Genomic DNA, 23,285 nt, shown 5'->3' with positions numbered 1-23,285 from the left:
GTGGCTTTCAGAGTCCTTGCATCCAGGGTCAGAGGCAGTGATCATGGTGGTATGCAGGGAGTGCGGGGCTGTCTCTGTGAGGGGGCCGATTGTGGGGTCACTGCTGACCTCTGTGTTTTTAACACCTCCATCTAACCCCTGGCCTGCCCCTTTAGACCTCTGGTTGTTCCAGCTGTTGGTAGCTGGGAGTTCTCCCTGTGCTTTCAATGTCCAGCAGCTGATACTGCAGGTTCTCTCTGAACACCAGACCCTATCAGGCAACACCAAGTTAGAGGTAAGCCGTGGTGTTGAGGCGCCTTTTACTCTAGCCCTGGACTCTACACATTCCCACTCCCCTCTCTGTAGCTTAGTAGGAGATCAGACATTAGGAGGTCAGTGATCCAGGACACCTCACCATCACCCTTGCTCCCAGGTGGCTCCATGTTCCAGGAGCTTCACAGCCAATCAGCTGCTCACTTTCAAGCCCCACACACCAGGCAGCTGCAGAAGACTCTACTCCACCGCCTGATGGGAAACAGGCTTTAAACAGAGTCTGTCGTTGGCAGCGAGAGGTGGTCGTAGCATTAGTGCGGTGTAACAGTACTCACCGCGGTGATTGCTGCAGGGGGGCTTCACTTACAGGCAGCCTCCATCCATCGCTCAGCCACAGGGACCTGACCCTCCCTGGACATGATTGCAGTTGGGCACATCCCCCTCTTGATCCTAAATATCCCCCACCAACTCTTCTCCTTCGACCATCCCTAACCACCTCATTTTTGAACATTGATGACACAACAAAAGCCTTTAAAATGTTTATTCATATTTTAAATACAATCATACTTCATTTGGTGATTTGTTGCCTCGAAACAGAAACCAAACACTGCTGGAGCCCGAACCCCAACCAACGAGCACAGCGAACACTCAAAGATCTTCGCATCTGTGGCCAAGGAAACTCTGCACCAGAGCTCAGACCCAAGGATAGGACATGCCCTGGGGCCATGCGGGCGCCCTTAGCAAGCTAGGGTGCCCACCCATCTGCCTAGGAGTACCAGCAGGAGGAGGCATTTCCCAGAAGCCTTGTGGAGCTGCCATTTTGAAATGTTACTACAAGGAGGCTGCCCTTGACAATTCCAGCGAAGCCTGTCCCCCTGACTGGCAAGTCTGACAGGGTCAGCCAAGCTGACCCTGACATTGGGCTAATATGTCCCTAGCTTGACAAGCCTTACAGAAGTTAAAGTGTGGCAGGCACGTTTTACAATAAGCTAGGCTGCTCTTAATCTCAGAAGCATTTATGCTCCAGTAAATATCTCCATACAAAAATATAATACATAAATATAGACTTTCTGGCCCCAGCTGGCACAGTGAGAGGCGAGGGTCCCTTCCTTCTGGTGGCCAGTAAGACCCAGCAGCCTAGGGACCGCACCTATCTCTCAAGCACGGCAGTGGGATTAACGACCCCTCGGAATTATAAATATACTCTTACTACACCTACATATGGTCACATAAATAAGAACATCAAAGTACAAACTAACAATCCCTCATCAAGAAAACAAAATATTCCCCTTACGATAACAGTACATTGTACATGTAAACATTGTCCACAGATGTGTATTTCACAGACCAGCTGTGCTTCACCTCAGTGTCCCCCAGGATTGGGGGACCCCAAGCTTCAAAACAACATATAAGTAAATATTGGTCCACGCAGGGCACAGCTTCACAGGGCCATTTGCATCACTGAATCCTATCTTATGCCTATCAATACAGTGCGGGTACAGCATCCAGGCCAGCATCAGCACAGTATCAGGGGCAGCAGCTTACACATCGGGGCACACGTTTCAGGGTGTGTGACCCCCATCTGACCAAACAACCTGCTTCATGATGATATCGGTACATGGAGGGCCCAGTTTCACAAGGACGTGTGTCACTAAAACAGCTGTTATGCTTTCAATACAGTGCAGGCACAGCATCGGCACAGTTCAGTTCATACATCAGGTGACACGTTCCAAGGGTGTGTGACCCACCAGGCCCTGAAACAAGTTATTGGTGCATACAGATCCCAGCTTCACAAGGACATGCACGCCACTGGACCAGCTCCAGCACTTTTCAACACAGTGCCAATGCAGAACCCAGGTCAGAATGAGCACAGTATCATAGGCACCAATTTACACACCAGGCCACACGTTGCAAGGGCGTGTGACCCACCAGACCCTGAAACAAGTTATTGGTGCATACCGGTCCCAGCTTCACGGGGACATGCACATCACTGCTGTCGCACTTTTCAACATAGCGCCAACGCAGCATGTACAGTACCTGAGGCACTGTATCTGAAGCACCAGTTTACACATCAAGCCGCACACAACAAGAGCTATGAATATCTTTAAACACAGCTCAACTTCTCTGTAAATGTTGCATTCAGAATTGATCATCTCTGAGAATATAATCTTAAGTGAGTCTGGAAAACTAGAAAAGGAAAGAATCTGCTAGTGCAAAACAATCAAGAACCCTGAATTTCCAAAAAATGTCATTAGACAAAAAACTTTCCCAAGAGCACCCTGACTAACTTCATCTGAACTAACAATAAACAAAAACAAAACATCTGTAGCAATCTGGACTAATTATCTTCAAAGCTAATTTTCTTCAGAGTTCGGTTTACAATTGGACTCTGCCAACATGCGTCATCTTAAGGACCAGTCACTCTATGATCATGATGCCATGGACAGAGTTAGACACTTGCAGAGCTAGACTTTGAAATCAGGACTGAGGGCTGGAGTTAGAGACCAGAACACAGAAGAAATGAGAGTTTAGGGCATAGCTGGAGCCGGGGACCAGGGCAGAGGCTGAGCTAGAGATGAAGACAGAGACGGAGGATGAGGAAGAGAAAGACAACAGACTGAGATGGTCTTTTATACTTGGCTTGAGCTGCAGTGAAAGATCACAAGAGCTCGTTGAGCGACTAGGAGACAAAGTTACAGCTCGGAGAGAGCTGGGGAAAGAGATTGGGAAGGCCTGGATTTGAAATCAGGTTCAAGCTAGAATGAGACACGAGGCAAAAAATTTGCTTTGCTCTGATCAGGCAGAGATTAACAGAGAAAGCAGGCCAGAGATCAAGATGAGGCAGAGTTAGAGAACAGACAGGTGGCGTCCAGACAGAAATAGAGGTAGAGACAAGATCGTCGCCACAGGTATATGACTTACTAATTGACTCACAAAGTGTTCCTCAAATACAAGGCATTTATGCAAACCAGAGTCCCCTCAAATACAAGATATTTGTGGGACTCAGGAGTCCCTGAATGAATCACAGTCCATGAGTCTGAGAGGCGCATGGGTATAAAACACTCAAGTGAACGAGAGACCCATGAGTAGACGGGATTCATGCCAGGGTATTAAATGAGTCGGAGTCGCTCGGATACAAAGCATTCCTATGACTGAGAATCTTCCAGCTATAAGGCATTCCCTTCAGTCTGTGAGTACCTGCGCTGTAAGACACTCAAGTGAGTAAGGTTCGGCATCAACAGACCTAATTCTAGGTACAGTGTGGCTAAGAAATGCTATCATTCATTCATTCCTTCATTCATTTCTGTGAGTCAGAGTCTCTCAGGTATAAGGCACTCCTATGACTAAGAGTCTCTTCGCTGTAAGGCATTCCTGTGAGTTAAAGTCCCTCAGGTCAATCCCTCGGGTAGAAGACAATCACATGGCTGAGTTTCCTTCGGAATAAGACTTCAAGTGCTCTGCAGACCCCCTGAGGTAACACCGTGTTCTGGATGTCTCCTTGGTAAAGGGCATTTAGTGCACTGGTAGGAGTAAGACATCTAGTGGAACGGAGGCCCATTTGCACAGAAGTGTTGAGTCGAGGCACGGTTACTCAGAAGGCATTCGGTGAAGCGTCTCTCAAACACAATACATTCAGTGATTTACTCCAATACAAGACATTCCATGCCTGAATCCTTGGATAGAAGATATGGGATGGAGGTTCCTTAGCATTCAGTAAAGAATCACCGGAAAAGATGACAACAGAAGTCAATAGTGCAAGAACAGTCACATCGTAGCTACGAGACATCTACTTCAGACTGCCTTGTAGAGAAGGTATTCAGCGTTCTAAGTTCCCGTCAGTAGTAAGGCACTGAGTGTATGAAATACTCTCTGGGTACAGTATGGGTCATTCTATCCAGTGCACAGGAGGCCCCTCAAATAAAATACATACAGTGTGAAAGGAGGTTCCTTCAGCCAGTGGATATTCTGGGGAGGCCCCCGAGGTAGTACATATTACGGGGGCGTTCCCTCAGAAGTTATTCTGACACATTCCCTCAGATAGCAGACACTCAGAGGAGCTTCCCTCAGATAGCAGACACTCAGAGGAGCTTCCCTTAGATAGCAGACATTCAGTGGAGCTTTCCTTAGATAGCAGGCACTCAGAGGAGCTTCCCTCAGATAGCAGACACTCAGATAAGCTCCCCTTGGATAGCAGACACTCAGAAGACCTTTCCCTAGATAGCAGACACTCAGAGAAGCTTCCCTTAGATAGCAGACACTCAGGAAAGCTTCCCTTAGATATCAGACACTCAGAGGAGCTTCCCTTAGATAGCAGACACTCAGAGGACCTTTCATTATATAGCAGACACTCAGAAGAGCTTCCCTTAGATAGCAGACACTCAGAGGACCTTTCCTTAGATAGACACTCAGAGAAGCTTCCCTTAGATAGCAGAGATTCAGTGGTGCTTTCCTTAGATAGTAGACACTCAGAGGAGCTTCCCTTAGATAGTAGACTCTCAGAGGACCTTTCCTTAGATAGCAGACACTCAGAGGCGCTTCCCTCAGATAGCAGACACTCAGAGGACCTTTCGGTAGATAGCAGATACTCAGAGGAGCTTCCCTCAGATAGCAGACACTCAGAGGACCTTTCCTTAAATAGCAGACACTCAGGGAAGCTTCCCTTAGATAGCAGACACTCGGAGGAGCTTCCCTTAGATAACAGATACTCAGAGGAGCTTCCCTTAGATAGCAGACACTCAGAGGACCTTTCCTTAGATAGCAGCCACTCAGAGGAGCTTCCCTCAGATAGCAGACACTCAGAGGACATTTCCTTAGATAGCAGACACTCAGAGGACCTTTCCTTAGATAGCAGACACTCTGAGGATCTTCCCTTAGATAGCAGACACTCAGAGGACCTTTCCTTAAATAGCAGACACTCAGGGAAGCTTCCCTTAGATAGCAGACACTCGGGGGAGCTTCCCTCAGATAGCAGACACTCAGAGGACCTTTCGGTAGATAGCAGACACTCAGAGGACCTTTCGGTAGATAGCAGACACTCAGAGGACCTTTCCTTAAATAGCAGACACTCGGGGGAGCTTCCCTTAGATAGCAGACACTCGGAGGAGCTTCCCTTAGATAGCAGACACTCAGAGGAGCTTCCCTTAGATAGCAGACACTCAGAGGACCTTTCCTTAGATAGCAGCCAATCAGAGGAGCTTCCCTTAGATAGCAGACACTCAGAGGACCTTTCCTTAGATAGCAGACACTCAGGGAAGCTTCCCTTAGATAGCAGACACTCGGAGGAGCTTCCCTCAGATAGCAGACACTCAGAGAAGCTTCCCTTAGATAGCAGACACTCAGAGGAGCTTCCCTTAGATAGCAGACACTCAGAGGACCTTTCCTTAGATAGCAGACACTCAGAGAAGCTTCCCTTAGATAGCAGGCACTCAGAGGAGCATCCCTTGGATAGCAGATCCCCAGTAGAGGTTCCATCAGGTAGCAGAAATGATGTCAAGTTGCCCTCAGATAGATATTAAGTCTATTCAAAGACCCTTTGGGAAGAAGACATTCCGTGGTGGTTCCCCATCTGTGGAGATACTCTGTCAGTTTCGATAAGGCAGGATATTTCCGGTGTACTGGAAGCCCCCTTATGTAGCAGGCATTCCATGGAAGCTCTCAAGGACTGGACATGGCTCACCTAGATGAAGACACACAGTCAATATTCCTTTGACAGAAGGCACTCAGTGGTAGTTCTATTGGATGGAGGATGATCCGTTCTTCAGAGGTCTCTCTGCAGCTGGGAGTCGCTCACTGGATCGCCCAGCCTGACTGTTTCCAGAAAGCAGCAAAACAAACTGTGTGTGGAAAGCTCAAAACCCACACACGGGAAAAGATAAGGGTATCTCTGTTTAAATTTTGGATCTGTGTTTAAAACAAAATGAAGAAAATGCATCTCTGTGAAGGAGTGAGAGATTCCTCTCTGCTGTGTCTTGGGCAGGGCCGTGTCCTGATGCAGGACGAGGTTAGAAATAACATTCCAGGAGCAAACTTCAATGTTCTTTAAACCTGCAGCAAACGACAGAAGAGCGGGAGAGAATCAATAGACCCCAAGGGCATGAGCACAGTACCTGCAGACAACTAGGGATGGAGAAGGAGGGACACTGGAGGCCTACACACAGCAGACACTCTACAATCACACTCACATGTGAGTAAGGTCCTGAGAGTGTATGATCCCCCTACCTCCATCACTGAACCGCCCGCTCACTCAAACACTTCTTACAGCATTGCAAACAGACGACCAGGACTCAGTGCACGCTCATCTTATGTGGTGCTCACTGGAGTACATTCTCCACACACTACGCTCACCTCCACGGTCTATTCTCTTGAAACCTCCATTTAAATCTCAAGTTAGCTCCTTTTTCAGTCGATTCTTGGTGCAAGACTGCACTTCACATGACTGTATCTCCAGCACATGACATGTACAGCCACTTATGCCCACAAGCACTCCTCGCCCTCCCATGCACCACCTCTGACCTGCCCACTCTCCACGCTTCTTGGGCCTTGGCTTTGCAACAGTCACCATTTACCACCTCTGAGGTATATCTGACCAGAGTTCAGTTGCTACTCCTTACCAAAGCTTGGGATAGAAACCAAAACACCACCTGGATGAACCTCTCTCCAATCTATGGGGCATTTCTACTACTTGTCTATCTAAAGTTCACACCCCACTCAGAAACACCAACCCACTCTACAACTGCCCCACACGCCCAGTGTCCCTAATGCCCCCCAAGACAAGCTCCAAGATCAAATAATCCCGATGGTAAAGAATTTGCAAATCCCTGATCTTAGGAATCCATCACTGTCCAGAAACACAAATTCATCTTCAAAGCCAAAACTGTGACCATCGTCATTGTCTTTTCCTCCCCCATGTGACACATATTGAGAGGCCGCCCCTGACAGTCACTGCTTCCTGAACTCCTGGAATCGGAGCCCCTCCCCCCCTACTGATGGAAGGTGAATGCTGCAGATTTCATTTTTGCATGAACCTAGCAAATGCCACTGTCTGGGCCTCAGAATGGATACATTCATGAAGGGAGGAATGGATGACTGAATGAATATATAGAATGAAAAGTGAGTTTGAAGAGTTCTCTGTTCCCACCGGGTGTCCTGGTGCTAAAATGTCAGGCTCTCCACAGAACCTGCAATCACTATTACATACACTACCCCGCAAGCGCCCAATAAGTCCAAAATCTTATCCGGCATAGGAAGAGACATGTCTAATCATGGCTGTGCAACGAATAAGATCCCACCCTCACAAGACCTTGGCGATGGTTTGACAGTGTTTTTCGAGGAAAAAATCTGTAAAATTATAAATGGTTTAAATACCTCCCGTGAAGTAGAGATGGACGGTGAAGATGATATGTATGCATCACTTAGTAGCAGAACTCTACATGAAGAATCTGCCAGAGAAATTATAACGACTCTGGAGTCCTTCCAGGTCCCTTCACAAGAAGAATTCACTATAACTGCAGCTGGCATCTCCCCCCCTTGGACCCGCTTCCACATAAGATGTGGAATGTGCTCGGAATGGAGCTCTTCCCGTATCTCTACCGAATTTGCTGCCAGTCTCTAACTACTGGTACAGTCCCAAACGGCTCAACAAAGGCAGTTGTGTCTCCTTTATTAAAGAAAGCTTCGCTAGACCCCCAGTGTCCCTCTAATTTTAGACCTATCTCCCTGCTACCTTACCCGATAAAGGTCCTAGAAAGAGTAGTGAGTAAATCCCTCTCAAATTTTGTGAAAGAAAACCATCTCTTAGATGAAGTTCAATTTGAGTTCCACCCGGGACATGGCACCGAAAAAGCCTTGGTGACAGTCCTTGATGACCTCAGAATGCGGGATGACAATGGCCAAACAGCCATACTAGTGTTACTAGATATGTCAGCCGCATTCGACACGGTCGATCATAAGATCTTGAACAAGAGACTCGAGGAGAATGGTATTGTGGGCAGGGCACTGGACTGGCTGCCGTCTTATCTTCTAAACAGGCAGCGGGCAGTGGCCATGACACCATTTCTGTCTCAGAACAGCCCCATAAAGCATGGGATTCCGCAGGGTTCGGCTATAAATCCAATCCTTTGTAATTCGTATCTGCGCCCTCTTATCTCCCTTACAAAATCCTTTGACATTGAAGTTATAAATGATGCAGCTGATACCCAACTTGTCTTCTCATTTGAGGGCAACAATGTAGTCCCCTCGGAAAAATGTCACTGCTGTAGGCGGGAAACAGCAGGCTGGGCTCAGAGATAATTCTCTGTAATTCAATGGCGATAAAACGTAAGCATTATGATGTGCAGCAAGTAAAGCTCCCCGTCCACTGCCAGCGGATTTCTGGCCAGTCCTTGAAAATTATCCCCCGCTGCCTGTGAAGACAGTCCGTAATCTAGGAGTACTACTCGATAGTAACGTAAAACTGGACTCCCAAGTGAATAAAACAGTGAGCACTTGCTTATCTCTGCTCCGAGCTCTTCGAAAAATACTCCCTTTTTCACCAGCTTCAGCTAGACCTCAAGTGGTAAGGAGGATTATCATGAGCAGATTAGATTACTGTAATGTCCTACTCCTGGGAGCACCAGTCTCCCTGCTAAAAAAGCTGCAAAGGATACAAGTAATCCCAGCTAAGCCTGCATTAAACAGACAACGCAGAGCCTCAGCCTCGCCTGCTCTAAAAGATCTTCACTGGTTACCCATCGCGCAGAGAGTTCGGTTTAAGGCACTCTGTATTGTCTATAGGGCAGTACACAACATGGGGCCTAAGCTTTTACAGAGGACATTCCTTGGGTACTCCCCAGCTAGGAGTCTCCGTCCTTCCTCAGCCAACCTGATATGTACTCCGCACTTTAACAAAGCTCGACTGGGCAGACGATTATTCGGCCTTGTAGCTTCCAAACTCTGGAATGCACTGCCACTCGAGCTCAGACAAATGAACACTCTGCTGTTGTTTAGGAAGGAATTGAAAAACAGACTTATCCCAGAGAATAACCTCTCCGTCCCCTCGGCCTGGACCTTATGAATTCAACTACGCACAGGGTCCTTTTACAGGTAATCTCAGCGCCAGGTTACCCGTTGGGTGGCAGCCGTGCTAGAGAAATGCTACTTACATTATATTACATGGGGTGGACCAACGCCTCCCTCGTGCTCTCTCCGTTGACACCCCGCCCCACGCCAACCACCCAGGGAAGGGGTCAACAGAGGGTTTCAATCCCAACTCGAAGCCACACTCCAGCGGAGGCTTCAGGACCCTGCAGCTTCCCTCCCACCCCAGGTGACGTCACCTGTAGCATGCAGAAGCACCACCCGTACTGGACTGCCCCACCCCACAAGCACAGCCTAAGTGTCCAAACATAACTAATACACCCATGCAATCCCACAGGGGCTCGAGCTGGCTGCTGTAGTGTGTGATGAGACTTACTGAGCAGCACTCACACTGGCTTGTTTTTGCAAACAAACACGACTCCCTCGAAGCAAGAATTCAAGACCCCTGAACAAACACCAGGAGATGCTGCTCCTATTTCATATTTGACTTGGAAAAGGGTGGGCTTGTTTGTAGAATAATACATATAGTATTAAAGACGCACTTAGGTTTATTTCTAATTGAATTGTACTAGCTATGGACTTATGATCTGTCTTTACAACTCTTCAAATGAGCCTTGATACTTTGTGCTCGTGTTTTGTTTCCACCTCGATATCAAGTGTTTGAACCCATTTACATCTGAGTATCTTACACATGGGTTGTAGCTGTGCTGCGCAGTGGATGCGTTTCGACTGATCATTGTGTCAATATCACACTTAAATCAAGCTATTTAGATTTAAAAAAAACTGCACAATAAGCAGTCCTTTCCTTATCATGAATGCAGATGCAGGCATACCTACTCCATGAATGCTAGAATGTTTGTTTCTTAACTTGTGTTGCAAATATATATATATCCCTCTTTAGAAACTCTGAGGGTTTTACATCCTTAGATGGCCAAACACTTGGATGTTTTTGTGTTCCTGACAGCCCCTGATTTGTGAGGTACAACACCACTGCTGGTTAAGGATGGGGCCACCTTCCTCCAACCCCAGCTTCCAGCCCTCAGCCCTGCTGCTGAGGGAGGGCCCTGGTTTACTCCACACCTTCCCTCAGAGGCTGGCAGGATTCAGGCCAAAACCCTCAAACATGTCATCCCAGCCATGCAAGACTCTCAATCATGTCATCCCAGCCATGCAAGACTCTCAAACATGTCATCCCCAGCCATGCAAGACCCTCAAACATGTCATCCCCAGCAATGCAAAACCCTCAAACATGTCATCCCCAGCCATGCAAGACCCTCAAACATGTCATCCCCAGCCATGCAAGACCCTCAAACGTCATCCCCAGCCATGCAAGACCCTCAAACATGTCATCCCCAGCCATGCAAGACCCTCAAACATGTCATCCCCGGCCATGCAAGACTCTCAAACATGTCATCCCCGGGCATGCAAGACCCTCAAACATGTCATCCCAGTCATGCAAGACTCTCAAACATGTCATACCCAGCCATGCAAGACCCTCAAACATGTCATCCCCAGCCATGCAAGACCCTCAAACATGTCAACCCCGGCCATGCAAGACCCTCAAACATGTCATCCCAGCCATGCAAGACTCTCAAACATGTCATCCCAGCCATGCAAGACCCTCAAACATGTCATCCCCAGCCATGCAAGACCCTCAAACATGTCATCCCCGGCCATGCAAAACCCTCAAACATGTCATCCCCAGCAATGCAAAACCCTCAAACATGTCATCCCCAGCCATGCAAGACCCTCAAACATGTCATCCCCAGTCATGCAAGACCCTCAAACATGTCATCCCCAGCCATGCAAGACTCTCAAACATGTCATCCCCAGCCATGCAAGACCCTCAAACATGTCATCCCCAGCCATGCAAGACCCTCAAACGTCATCCCCAGCCATGCAAGACCCTCAAACATGTCATCCCCGGCCATGCAAGACCCTCAAACATGTCATCCCCGGCCAGGCAATACTCTCAAACATGTCATCCCCGGGCATGCAAGACCCTCAAATATGTCATCCCAGCAATGCAAGACTCTCAAACATGTCATCCCCGGGCATGCAAGACCCTCAAACATGTCATCCCAGTCATGCAAAACTCTCAAACATGTCATCCCCAGCCATGCAAGACCCTCAAACATGTCATCCCCAGCCATGCGAGACCCTCAAACATGTCAACCCCAGCCATGCAAGACTCTCAAACATGTCATCCTAGCCATGCAAGACCCTCAAACATGTCAACCCCGGCCATGCAAGACCCTGAAACATGTCATCCCAGCCATATAAGACTCTTAAACATGTCATCCCAGCCATGCAAGACCCTCAAACATGTCATCCCCAGCCATGCAAGACCCTCAAACACGTCATCCCCGGCCATGCAAGACCCTCAAACATGTCATCCCCAGCAATGCAAAACCCTCAAACATGTCATCCCCAGCCATGCAAGACCCTCAAACATGTCATCCCCAGTCATGCAAGACCCTCAAACATGTCATCCCAGCCATGCAAGACCCTCAAACATGTCATCCCCAGCCATGCAAGACCCTCAAACATGTCATCCCCGGCCATGCAAGAGCCTCAAACATGTCATCCCAGCCATGCAAGACTCTCAAACATGTCATCCCAGCCATGCAAGACCCTCAAACATGTCATCCCCAGCCATGCAAGACCCTCAAACATGTCATCCCCGGCCATGCAAGACTCTCAAACATGTCATCCCCGGGCATGCAAGACCCTCAAACATGTCATCCCAGTCATGCAAGACTCTCAAACATGTCATCCCCAGCCATGCAAGACCCTCAAACATGTCATCCCCAGCCATGCAAGACCCTCAAACATGTCAACCCCGGCCATGCAAGACCCTCAAACATGTCATCCCAGCCATGCAACTCTCAAACATGTCATCCCAGCCATGCAAGACCCTCAAACATGTCATCCCCAGCCATGCAAGACCCTCAAACATGTCATCCCCGGCCATGCAAGACCCTCAAACATGTCATCCCCAGCAATGCAAAACCCTCAAACATGTCATCTCCAGCCATGCAAGACCCTCAAACATGTCATCCCCAGTCATGCAAGACCCTCAAACATGTCATCCCCAGCCATGCAAGACTCTCAAACATGTCATCCCCAGCCATGCAAGACCCTCAAACATGTCATCCCCAGCCATGCAAGACCCTCAAACGTCATCCCCAGCCATGCAAGACCCTCAAACATGTCATCCCCGGCCATGCAAGACCCTCAAACATGTCATCCCCGGCCATGCAATACTCTCAAACATGTCATCCCCGGGCATGCAAGACCCTCAAATATGTCATCCCAGCAATGCAAGACTCTCAAACATGTCATCCCCGGGCATGCAAGACCCTCAAACATGTCATCCCAGTCATGCAAAACTCTCAAACATGTCATCCCCAGCCATGCAAGACCCTCAAACATGTCATCCCCAGCCATGCGAGACCCTCAAACATGTCAACCCCGGCCATGCAAGACTCTCAAACATGTCATCCTAGCCATGCAAGACCCTCAAACATGTCAACCCCGGCCATGCAAGACCCTCAAACATGTCATCCCAGCCATATAAGACTCTCAAACATGTCATCCCAGCCATGCAAGACCCTCAAACATGTCATCCCCAGCCATGCAACACCCTCAAACATGTCATCCCCGGCCATGCAAGACCCTCAAACATGTCATCCCCAGCAATGCAAAACCCTCAAACATGTCATCCCCAGCCATGCAAGACCCTCAAACATGTCATCCCCAGCCATGCAAGACCCTCAAACATGTCATCCCCAGCCATGCAAGACCCTCAAACATGTCATCCCCGGCCATGCAAGAGCCTCAAACATGTCATCCCAGCCATGCAAGACTCTCAAACATGTCATCCCAGCCATGCAAGACCCTCAAACATGTCATCCCCAACCATGCAAGACCCTCACACATGTCATCCCCGGCCATGCAAGAACCTCAAACATGTCATCCTCGGCCATGCAAGACTCTCAAACATGTCATCCCAGCCATGCAAGACTCTCAAACATGTCATCCCCAGCCATGCAATACTCTCAAACATGTCATCCCCAGCCATGCAAGACCCTCAAACATGTCATCCCAGCCATGCAAGACTCTCAAACATGTCATCCCCAGCCATGCAAGACCCTCAAACATGTCATCCCAGCCATGTAAGACTCTCAAACATGTCATCCCAGCCATGCAACACTCTCAAACATGTCATCCCCAGCCATGCAACACTCTCAAACATGTCATCCCAGTCATGCAAGACTCTCAAACATGTCATCCCCAGCCATGCAAGACCCTCAAACATGTCATCCCCAGCCATGCAAGACCCTCAAACATGTCATCCCAGCTATGCAAGACTCTCAAACATGTCATCCCAGCCATGCAAGACTCTCAGACATGTCATCCCAGCCATGCAAGACTCTTAAACATGTCATCCCAGCCATGCAAGACTCTCAAACATGTCATCCCCAGCCATGCAAGACTCTCAAACATGTCATCCCCAGCCATGCAAGACCCTCAAACATGTCATCCCCGGCCATGCAAGACCCTCAAACATGTCATCCTCAACCATGCAAGACCCTCAAACATGTCATCCCCAGCCATGCAATACTCTCAAACATGTCTTCCCCGGCCATGCAAGACCCTCAAACATGTCATCCCCAGCCATGAAAGACCCTCAAACATGTCATCCCCAGCCATGCAAGACCCTCAAACATGTCATCTCCAGCCATGCAAGTCCCTCAAACATGTCATCCCCAGCCATGCCATCTTGCATAGATCACAATCTGGTTTCCGCTCTAACTTGAGCACTGAAACTGCCTTGCTCGAGGTCACGGAGATGATTAGAGAGACCCTGGACAGGGGAGGAAAAGCTATGCAGGTGATGCTAGACCTATCAGCAGCCTTTGACACCGTCCCCCATGACCGCCTCCTATTTAGACTCTGGGAGATAGGTCTAAGGGGGACGGTGTTCAGTTGGTTCAGGTCCTTCCTCACTGGCCGGCAGCAAACGATCTGGGCTCCACCTTTCTCTGCCGCTATGCCGCCTCTGGAGGTCGGAGTGCCGCAGGGCTCAATACTGAGCCCCTCACTCTTTAACATCTATATGACCGATTTGGCGGCGCTTGCGGAGAGTTTAGGGGCCCAGATCGTATCGCATGCTGACGACACTCCACTCCTGTTCACCTTTGACAAGGGTCAGGACTTCGATGGGGCTTCCATCCGGGGCTCCCTTGGGGCTGTATTTGACTGGTTCAGTCGGCACAGTCTCAAGTGCAACTCCGACAAATCCGAGGTTCTTTTCTTTGGCTGCCCCGCCGACCCTAAATGGAAAAACTGGTGGCCGGCAGCCATGTTTCCTCTTACTGGCGACTCTGGAGCTGCTAAAAACCTGGGTATTCAGATTGATAATTGTCTCTCCTTTAGGGCCCAAGTCTCAGGTTTAGTCGGCAAATGCTTTGCCATTTTAAAAATGCTGAGGAAGTTCCTGCCGCTCTTGTCCTTGGAACATAGGAAAATCACTGTTCCAGGCCCTGATCGGCTCCAGGCTGGACTATTCTAACGTTCTCTACCTCGGTCTGCCTGAATACCTCCTATCGCGTCTGCAGGTGGTTCAGAACTCAGCGGCCCTTGCCATCTTCGGCCTCCCCAGGAGAGCAAGGGCCAGTGAGCTTCTGAAGACTCTCCACTGGCTCCCCATGAAGAAGCGTATCATCTTTAAGACCTTGACCATTGCATTTAAAGCCTTGCATGGTATAGGTGCCCGCTATCTTCAGAAATGGGTCCGTTTCTATTCTCCAGCCAGATCCCTGCGCTCTTCCTCACAAGCCAAGGCAGCGATTCCCAGGATCCGGCGTGCCCGCTGTGGGGGGCGCTCTTTTAAACTCCTTGCCCCGCAGTTATGGAACGATCTCCCTCTCCCCTTGATATCCAGCTCCAATCTTCTCGCCTTTAGAAAAGACCTGAAGACATTCCTCTTCCTGCAATAAACACCGCCTGTGCTTCTATGTTTTCTGTCACCCATCCGTTTTTATTATTCTCTGAACTTGCTGAGGCTCTTACAGCGCCGGGACACTCCTCGGAGTAGCCGTGCGCTATAGAAGCACCCCCTTAACATTAACATTAACATTAACATGCAAGACCCTCAAACATGTCATACCAGCCATGCAAGACTCTCAAACATGTCATCCCCGGCCATGCAAGACCCTCAAACATGTCATCCCCAGCCATGCAAGACCCTCAAACATGTCATCCCAGCCATGCAAGACTCTCAAACATGTCATCCCCAGCCATGCAAGACCCTCAAACATGTCATCCACGGCCATGCAAGACCCTCAAACATGTCATCCCCGGCCATGCAAGACCCTCAAACATGTCATCCTCAGCCATGCAAGACCCTCAAACATGCCATCCCCAGCCATGCAATACTCTCAAACATGTCATCCCCAGCCATGCAAGACCCTCAAACATGTCATCCCAGCCAAGCAAGACCCTCAAACATGTCATCCCCGGCCATACAAGACCCTCAAACATGTCATCCACGGCCATGCAAGACTCTCAAACATCTCATCCCCAGCCATAAAAGACCCTCAAACATGTCATCCCCAGCCATGCAAGACCCTCAAACATGTCATCCCCAGCCATGCAAGACCCTCAAACATGTCATCCCAGCCATGCAAGACTCTCAAACATGTCATCCCAGCCATGCAAGACTCTCAAACATGTCATCCCCGGCCATGCAAGACCCTCAAATATGTCATCCCCAGCCATGCAAGACCCTCAAACATGTGATCCCAGCCATGCAAGACTCTCAAACATGTCATCCCCAGCCATGCAAGACCCTCAAACATGTCATCTCCGGCCATACAAGACCCTCAAACATGTCATCCCAGCCATGCAAGACCCTCAAACATGTCATCCCAGCCATGAAAGACTCTCAAACATGTCATCCCAGCCAAGCAACACCCTCAAACATGTCATCCCAGCCAAGCAAGACCCTCAAACATGCCATCCCCGGCCATACAAGACCCTCAAACATGTCATCCACGGCCATGCAAGACCCTCAAACATGTCATCCTCGGCCATGCAAGACCCTCAAACATGTCATCCTCGGCCATGCAAGACCCTCAAACATGTCATCCCCAGCCATGCATAACACTCAAACATGTCATCCCAGCCAAGCAAGACCCTCAAACATGCCATCCCCGGCCATACAAGACCCTCAAACATGTCATCCACGGCCATGCAAGACCCTCAAACATGTCACCCTCGGCCATGCAAGACCCTCAAACATGTCATCCTCGGCCATGCAAGACCCTCAAACATGTCATCCCCAGCCATGCATAACACTCAAACATGTCATCCTAGCCATGCAAGACTCTCAAACATGTCATCCTCAGCAATGCAAGACCCTCAAACATGTCATCCCCGGCCATGCAAGACCCTCAAACATGTCATCCCAGCCATGCAAGACCCTCAATCATGTCATCCCCGGCCTTGCAAGTCTCCCAAACATGTCATCCCAGCCATTCAAGACCCTCAAACATGTCATCCCAGCCATGCAAGACTCTCAAACATGTCATCCCCAGCCATGCAAGACTCTAAAAACATGTCATCCCCACCCAGTCAGAGGTTGCCTGATTTTCCCTAAAGTGTTTAGGCCGCGAAGGAAGTTGGGGACTCCCGGCCTACGGTTATCGAAGGTACTGCTTACTATGGGCTAATGAAATGTTTTACCTATAATGAAATGTTTTATCATTTAATGCACTGCTTATTCCTGCTTAAGGATATGTTTATTCCTGCCTGCTGAAATTCCCCACATATGGTAAAGGAAATGGTTATTTAGGATTAATGAAATGTTATTATTCCTGCTAAGGAGTTTTATGTAAAGTTCACCCTTGCTCGTGAGACGTTTATTGATTTTCCTACTGAACAGGTTACTTACCTGAAGACCTGTGGACACTTGCTACAGGGTTTGCTCATCCTTGCCTGATGAGCTGGTCGTCCATGCTAATTCTTCCATGGAATGTTCATTGTTAACTAATGAAATGCTAATTCCCTAATGGAATGTTATTGCGACATGTTAAATTGGATATTGAACTGCTCCCTTTTCTCCCCTCCTATGAAATGCTTTGATGATTAATTGACACTGTGATTTTCCACTCCTGAACCTTAATCTTATATAAGAGTTATTTGATTGTTAATCAAACTCACTGGAGTGGCGTCAGTCATTGCGTGCTTTTTATTGTCTCAGTGGTTGCGTGTGCTGTGTAGTCACTTAACGCCTAAGCTTTCGGGTGCCCACCCGCTCGTGCCAGGCTACCCCCGGGGAACTGGCGACCCCAGTTCCTACACCCAGCCATGCAAGACCCTCAAACACGTCATCCCCAGCCATGCAAGACCCTCAAACATGTCATCCCCGGCCATGCAAGACCCTCAAACATGTCATCCCCAGCCATGCAAGACCCTCAAACATGTCATCCCCGGCCATGCAAGACCCTCAAACATGTCATCCCAGTCATGCAAAACCCTCTAACATGTCATCCCAGCCATGCAAGACCCTCTAACATGTCATCCCCAGCCATGCAAGACCCGCAAACATGTCATCCCAGCCATGCAAGACCCTCAAACATGTCATCCCAGCCATGCAAGACCCTCTAACATGTCATCCCCAGCCATGCAAGACCCGCAAACATGTCATCCCCAGCCATGAAATACTCTCAAATATGTCATCCCCAGCCATGCAAGACCCTCAAACATCATCCCAGCCATGCAAGACCCTCAAACGTCATCCCCAGCCATGCAAGACCCTCAAACATGTCATCCCCAGCCATGCAAGACCCTCTAACATGTCATCCCCAGCCATGCAAGACCCGCAAACATGTCATCCCAGCCATGCAATACTCTCAAACATGTCATCCCCAGCCATGCAAGACCCTCAAACATGTCATCCCCGGCCATTCAAGACCCTCAAACATGTCATCCTCTGCCATGGAAGACCCTCAAACATGTCATCCCCATCCATGCAAGGCCCGCAAACATGTCATCCCAGCCATGCAAGACCCTAAAACATGTCATCCCAGCCATGCAAGACCCTCTAACATGTCATCCCAGCCATGCAAGACCCTCTAACATGTCATCCCCAGCCATGCAAGACCCGCAAACATGTCATCCCAGCCATGCAAGACCCTCTAACATGTCATCCCAGCCATGCAAGACCCTCTAACATGTCATCCCAGGCCATGCAAGACCCTCAAACATCATCCCAGCCATGCAAGACACTCAAACGTCATCCCCAGCCATGCAAGACCCTCAAACATGTCATCCCCAGCCATGCAAGACCCTCTAACATGTCATCCCCAGCCATGCAAGACCCGCAAACATGTCATCCCAGCCATGTAATACTCTCAAACATGTCATCCCCAGCCATGCAAGACCCTCAAACATGTCATCCCCGGCCATTCAAGACCCTCAAACATGTCATCCTCGGCCATGGAAGACCCTCAAACATGTCATCCCCAGCCATGCAAGACCCTCAAACATGTCATTCGCAGCCATGCAGGTCCTCATACATGTCATTCCCAGCCATGCAAGACCCTCAAACATGTCATCCCCATCCATGCAAGACCCTCAAACATGTCATCCTCGGCCATGCAAGACCCTCAAACATGTCATCACAGCCATGCAATACTCTCAACTATGTCTTCTCCTGCCATGCAAGATGCTCAAACATGTCATTCTCAGCCATGCAAGACCCTCAAACATGTCATCCCCATCCATGCAAGACCCTCAAACATGTCCTCCCCAGTCATGCAAGACCCTCAAACATGTCATCCCCATCCATGCAAGACCCTCAAACATGTCATCCCCAGCCATGCAAGACTCTCAAACATGTCATCCCAGCCATGAAAGACTCTCAAACATGTCATCCCCTAGCCATGCAATACTCTCAAACATGTCATCTCCAGCCATGCAAGACCCTCAAACATGTCATCTCCAGCCATGCAAGACCCTCAAACACGTCATCCCCGGCCATGCAAGACCCTCAAACATGTCATCCCAGCCATGCAAGACTCTCAAACATGTCATCCCCAGCTATGCAATACTCTCAAACATGTCATCTCTAGCCATGCAAGACCCTCAAACATGTCACCCTAGCCATGCAAGACCCTCAAACATGTCATCCCAGCTATGCAAGACTCTCAAACATGTCATCCCAGCCATGCAAGACTCTCAAACATGTCATCCCCAGCCATGCAAGACCCTCAAACATGTCATCCCAGCCATGCAAGACCCTCAAACACGTCATCCTCGGCCATGGAAGACCCTCAAACATGTCACCCTAGCCATGCAAGACCCTCAAACATGTCATCCTCGGCCATGCAAGACCCTCAAACATGTCATCCCCAGCCATGCATAACACTCAAACATGTTATCCTAGCCATGCAAGACTCTCAAACATGTCATCCCCAGCCAAGCAACACCCTCAAACATGTCATCCCAGCCAAGCAAGACCCTCAAACATGCCATCCCCGGCCATACAAGACCCTCAAACATGTCATCCACGGCCATGCAAGACCCTCAAACATGTCACCCTCGGCCATGCAAGACCCTCAAACATGTCATCCTCGGCCATGCAAGACCCTCAAACATGTCATCCCCAGCCATGCATAACACTCAAACATGTCATCCTAGCCATGCAAGACTCTCAAACATGTCATCCTCAGCAATGCAAGACCCTCAAACATGTCATCCCCGGCCATGCAAGACCCTCAAACATGTCATCCCAGCCATGCAAGACCCTCAATCATGTCATCCCCGGCCTTGCAAGTCTCCCAAACATGTCATCCCAGCCATTCAAGACCCTCAAACATGTCATCCCAGCCATGCAAGACTCTCAAACATGTCATCCCCAGCCATGCAAGACTCTAAAAACATGTCATCCCCACCCAGTCAGAGGTTGCCTGATTTTCCCTAAAGTGTTTAGGCCGCGAAGGAAGTTGGGGACTCCCGGCCTACGGTTATCGAAGGTACTGCTTACTATGGGCTAATGAAATGTTTTACCTATAATGAAATGTTTTATCATTTAATGCACTGCTTATTCCTGCTTAAGGATATGTTTATTCCTGCCTGCTGAAATTCCCCACATATGGTAAAGGAAATGGTTATTTAGGATTAATGAAATGTTATTATTCCTGCTAAGGAGTTTTATGTAAAGTTCACCCTTGCTCGTGAGACGTTTATTGATTTTCCTACTGAACAGGTTACTTACCTGAAGACCTGTGGACACTTGCTACAGGGTTTGCTCATCCTTGCCTGATGAGCTGGTCGTCCATGCTAATTCTTCCATGGAATGTTCATTGTTAACTAATGAAATGCTAATTCCCTAATGGAATGTTATTGCGACATGTTAAATTGGATATTGAACTGCTCCCTTTTCTCCCCTCCTATGAAATGCTTTGATGATTAATTGACACTGTGATTTTCCACTCCTGAACCTTAATCTTATATAAGAGTTATTTGATTGTTAATCAAACTCACTGGAGTGGCGTCAGTCATTGCGTGCTTTTTATTGTCTCAGTGGTTGCGTGTGCTGTGTAGTCACTTAACGCCTAAGCTTTCGGGTGCCCACCCGCTCGTGCCAGGCTACCCCCGGGGAACTGGCGACCCCAGTTCCTACACCCAGCCATGCAAGACCCTCAAACACGTCATCCCCAGCCATGCAAGACCCTCAAACATGTCATCCCCGGCCATGCAAGACCCTCAAACATGTCATCCCCAGCCATGCAAGACCCTCAAACATGTCATCCCCGGCCATGCAAGACCCTCAAACATGTCATCCCAGCCATGCAAGACCCTCTAACATGTCATCCCAGCCATGCAAGACCCTCTAACATGTCATCCCCAGCCATGCAAGACCCGCAAACATGTCATCCCAGCCATGCAAGACCCTCAAACATGTCATCCCAGCCATGCAAGACCCTCTAACATGTCATCCCCAGCCATGCAAGACCCGCAAACATGTCATCCCCAGCCATGAAATACTCTCAAATATGTCATCCCCAGCCATGCAAGACCCTCAAACATCATCCCAGCCATGCAAGACCCTCAAACGTCATCCCCAGCCATGCAAGACCCTCAAACATGTCATCCCCAGCCATGCAAGACCCTCTAACATGTCATCCCCAGCCATGCAAGACCCGCAAACATGTCATCCCAGCCATGCAATACTCTCAAACATGTCATCCCCAGCCATGCAAGACCCTCAAACATGTCATCCCCGGCCATTCAAGACCCTCAAACATGTCATCCTCTGCCATGGAAGACCCTCAAACATGTCAACCCCATCCATGCAAGGCCCGCAAACATGTCATCCCAGCCATGCAAGACCCTAAAACATGTCATCCCAGCCATGCAAGACCCTCTAACATGTCATCCCAGCCATGCAAGACCCTCTAACATGTCATCCCCAGCCATGCAAGACCCGCAAACATGTCATCCCAGCCATGCAAGACCCTCTAACATGTCATCCCAGCCATGCAAGACCCTCTAACATGTCATCCCAGGCCATGCAAGACCCTCAAACATCATCCCAGCCATGCAAGACACTCAAACGTCATCCCCAGCCATGCAAGACCCTCAAACATGTCATCCCCAGCCATGCAAGACCCTCTAACATGTCATCCCCAGCCATGCAAGACCCGCAAACATGTCATCCCAGCCATGTAATACTCTCAAACATGTCATCCCCAGCCATGCAAGACCCTCAAACATGTCATCCCCGGCCATTCAAGACCCTCAAACATGTCATCCTCGGCCATGGAAGACCCTCAAACATGTCATCCCCAGCCATGCAAGACCCTCAAACATGTCATTCGCAGCCATGCAGGTCCTCATACATGTCATTCCCAGCCATGCAAGACCCTCAAACATGTCATCCCCATCCATGCAAGACCCTCAAACATGTCATCTTCGGCCATGCAAGACCCTCAAACATGTCATCACAGCCATGCAATACTCTCAACTATGTCTTCTCCGGCCATGCAAGATGCTCAAACATGTCATTCTCAGCCATGCAAGACCCTCAAACATGTCATCCCCATCCATGCAAGACCCTCAAACATGTCCTCCCCAGTCATGCAAGACCCTCAAACATGTCATCCCCATCCATGCAAGACCCTCAAACATGTCATCCCCAGCCATGCAAGACTCTCAAACATGTCATCCCAGCCATGAAAGACTCTCAAACATGTCATCCCCTAGCCATGCAATACTCTCAAACATGTCATCTCCAGCCATGCAAGACCCTCAAACATGTCATCTCCAGCCATGCAAGACCCTCAAACACGTCATCCCCGGCCATGCAAGACCCTCAAACATGTCATCCCAGCCATGCAAGACTCTCAAACATGTCATCCCCAGCTATGCAATACTCTCAAACATGTCATCTCTAGCCATGCAAGACCCTCAAACATGTCACCCTAGCCATGCAAGACCCTCAAACATGTCATCCCAGCTATGCAAGACTCTCAAACATGTCATCCCAGCCATGCAAGACTCTCAAACATGTCATCCCCAGCCATGCAAGACCCTCAAACATGTCATCCCAGCCATGCAAGACCCTCAAACACGTCATCCTCGGCCATGGAAGACCCTCAAACATGTCACCCTAGCCATGCAAGACCCTCAAACATGTCATATCTAGCAATGCAAGACTCTCAAACATGTCATCCCAGCCATGCAAGACTCTCAAACATGTCATCCCAGCCATGCAGGGCTCTCAAACATGTCATCCCCAGCCATGCAAGACCCTCAAACATGTCATCCCAGCCATGCAAAACCATCAAACATGCCATTCCCAGCCATGCAAGAACCTCAAACATGTCATCCCCAGCCATGCAAGAACCTCAAACATGTCATCCGCAGCCATGCAAGACCCTCAA

The 23,285-nt window shown here is 49.1% G+C and overlaps 1 protein-coding gene across 1 annotated transcript in view; it reads right to left on the bottom strand.

Annotated features, from left to right (window-relative positions):
* Positions 1-778: 778 nt before the first annotated feature.
* Positions 779-23,285, bottom strand: part of SLC37A1 (solute carrier family 37 member 1) — a 198,728-nt gene continuing 176,221 nt past the window's right edge. The window contains exons 20-21 of the mRNA XM_086935868.1: positions 2,187-6,297; positions 779-2,006 (exon numbers count right to left, since the gene is read on the bottom strand). Coding sequence (XP_086791994.1) covers positions 6,282-6,297 — 16 coding nt within the window. The 3' untranslated portion in view covers positions 779-2,006; positions 2,187-6,281. The remainder of the gene's footprint in view (positions 2,007-2,186; positions 6,298-23,285) is intronic.

The sequence above is a fragment of the Lissotriton vulgaris genome, chromosome 8 (assembly GCF_964263255.1).
Source record: "Lissotriton vulgaris chromosome 8, aLisVul1.2, whole genome shotgun sequence".
NCBI lineage: Eukaryota > Metazoa > Chordata > Amphibia > Caudata > Salamandridae > Lissotriton > Lissotriton vulgaris.
This window is presented reverse-complemented; position numbering and strand designations above follow the sequence as displayed.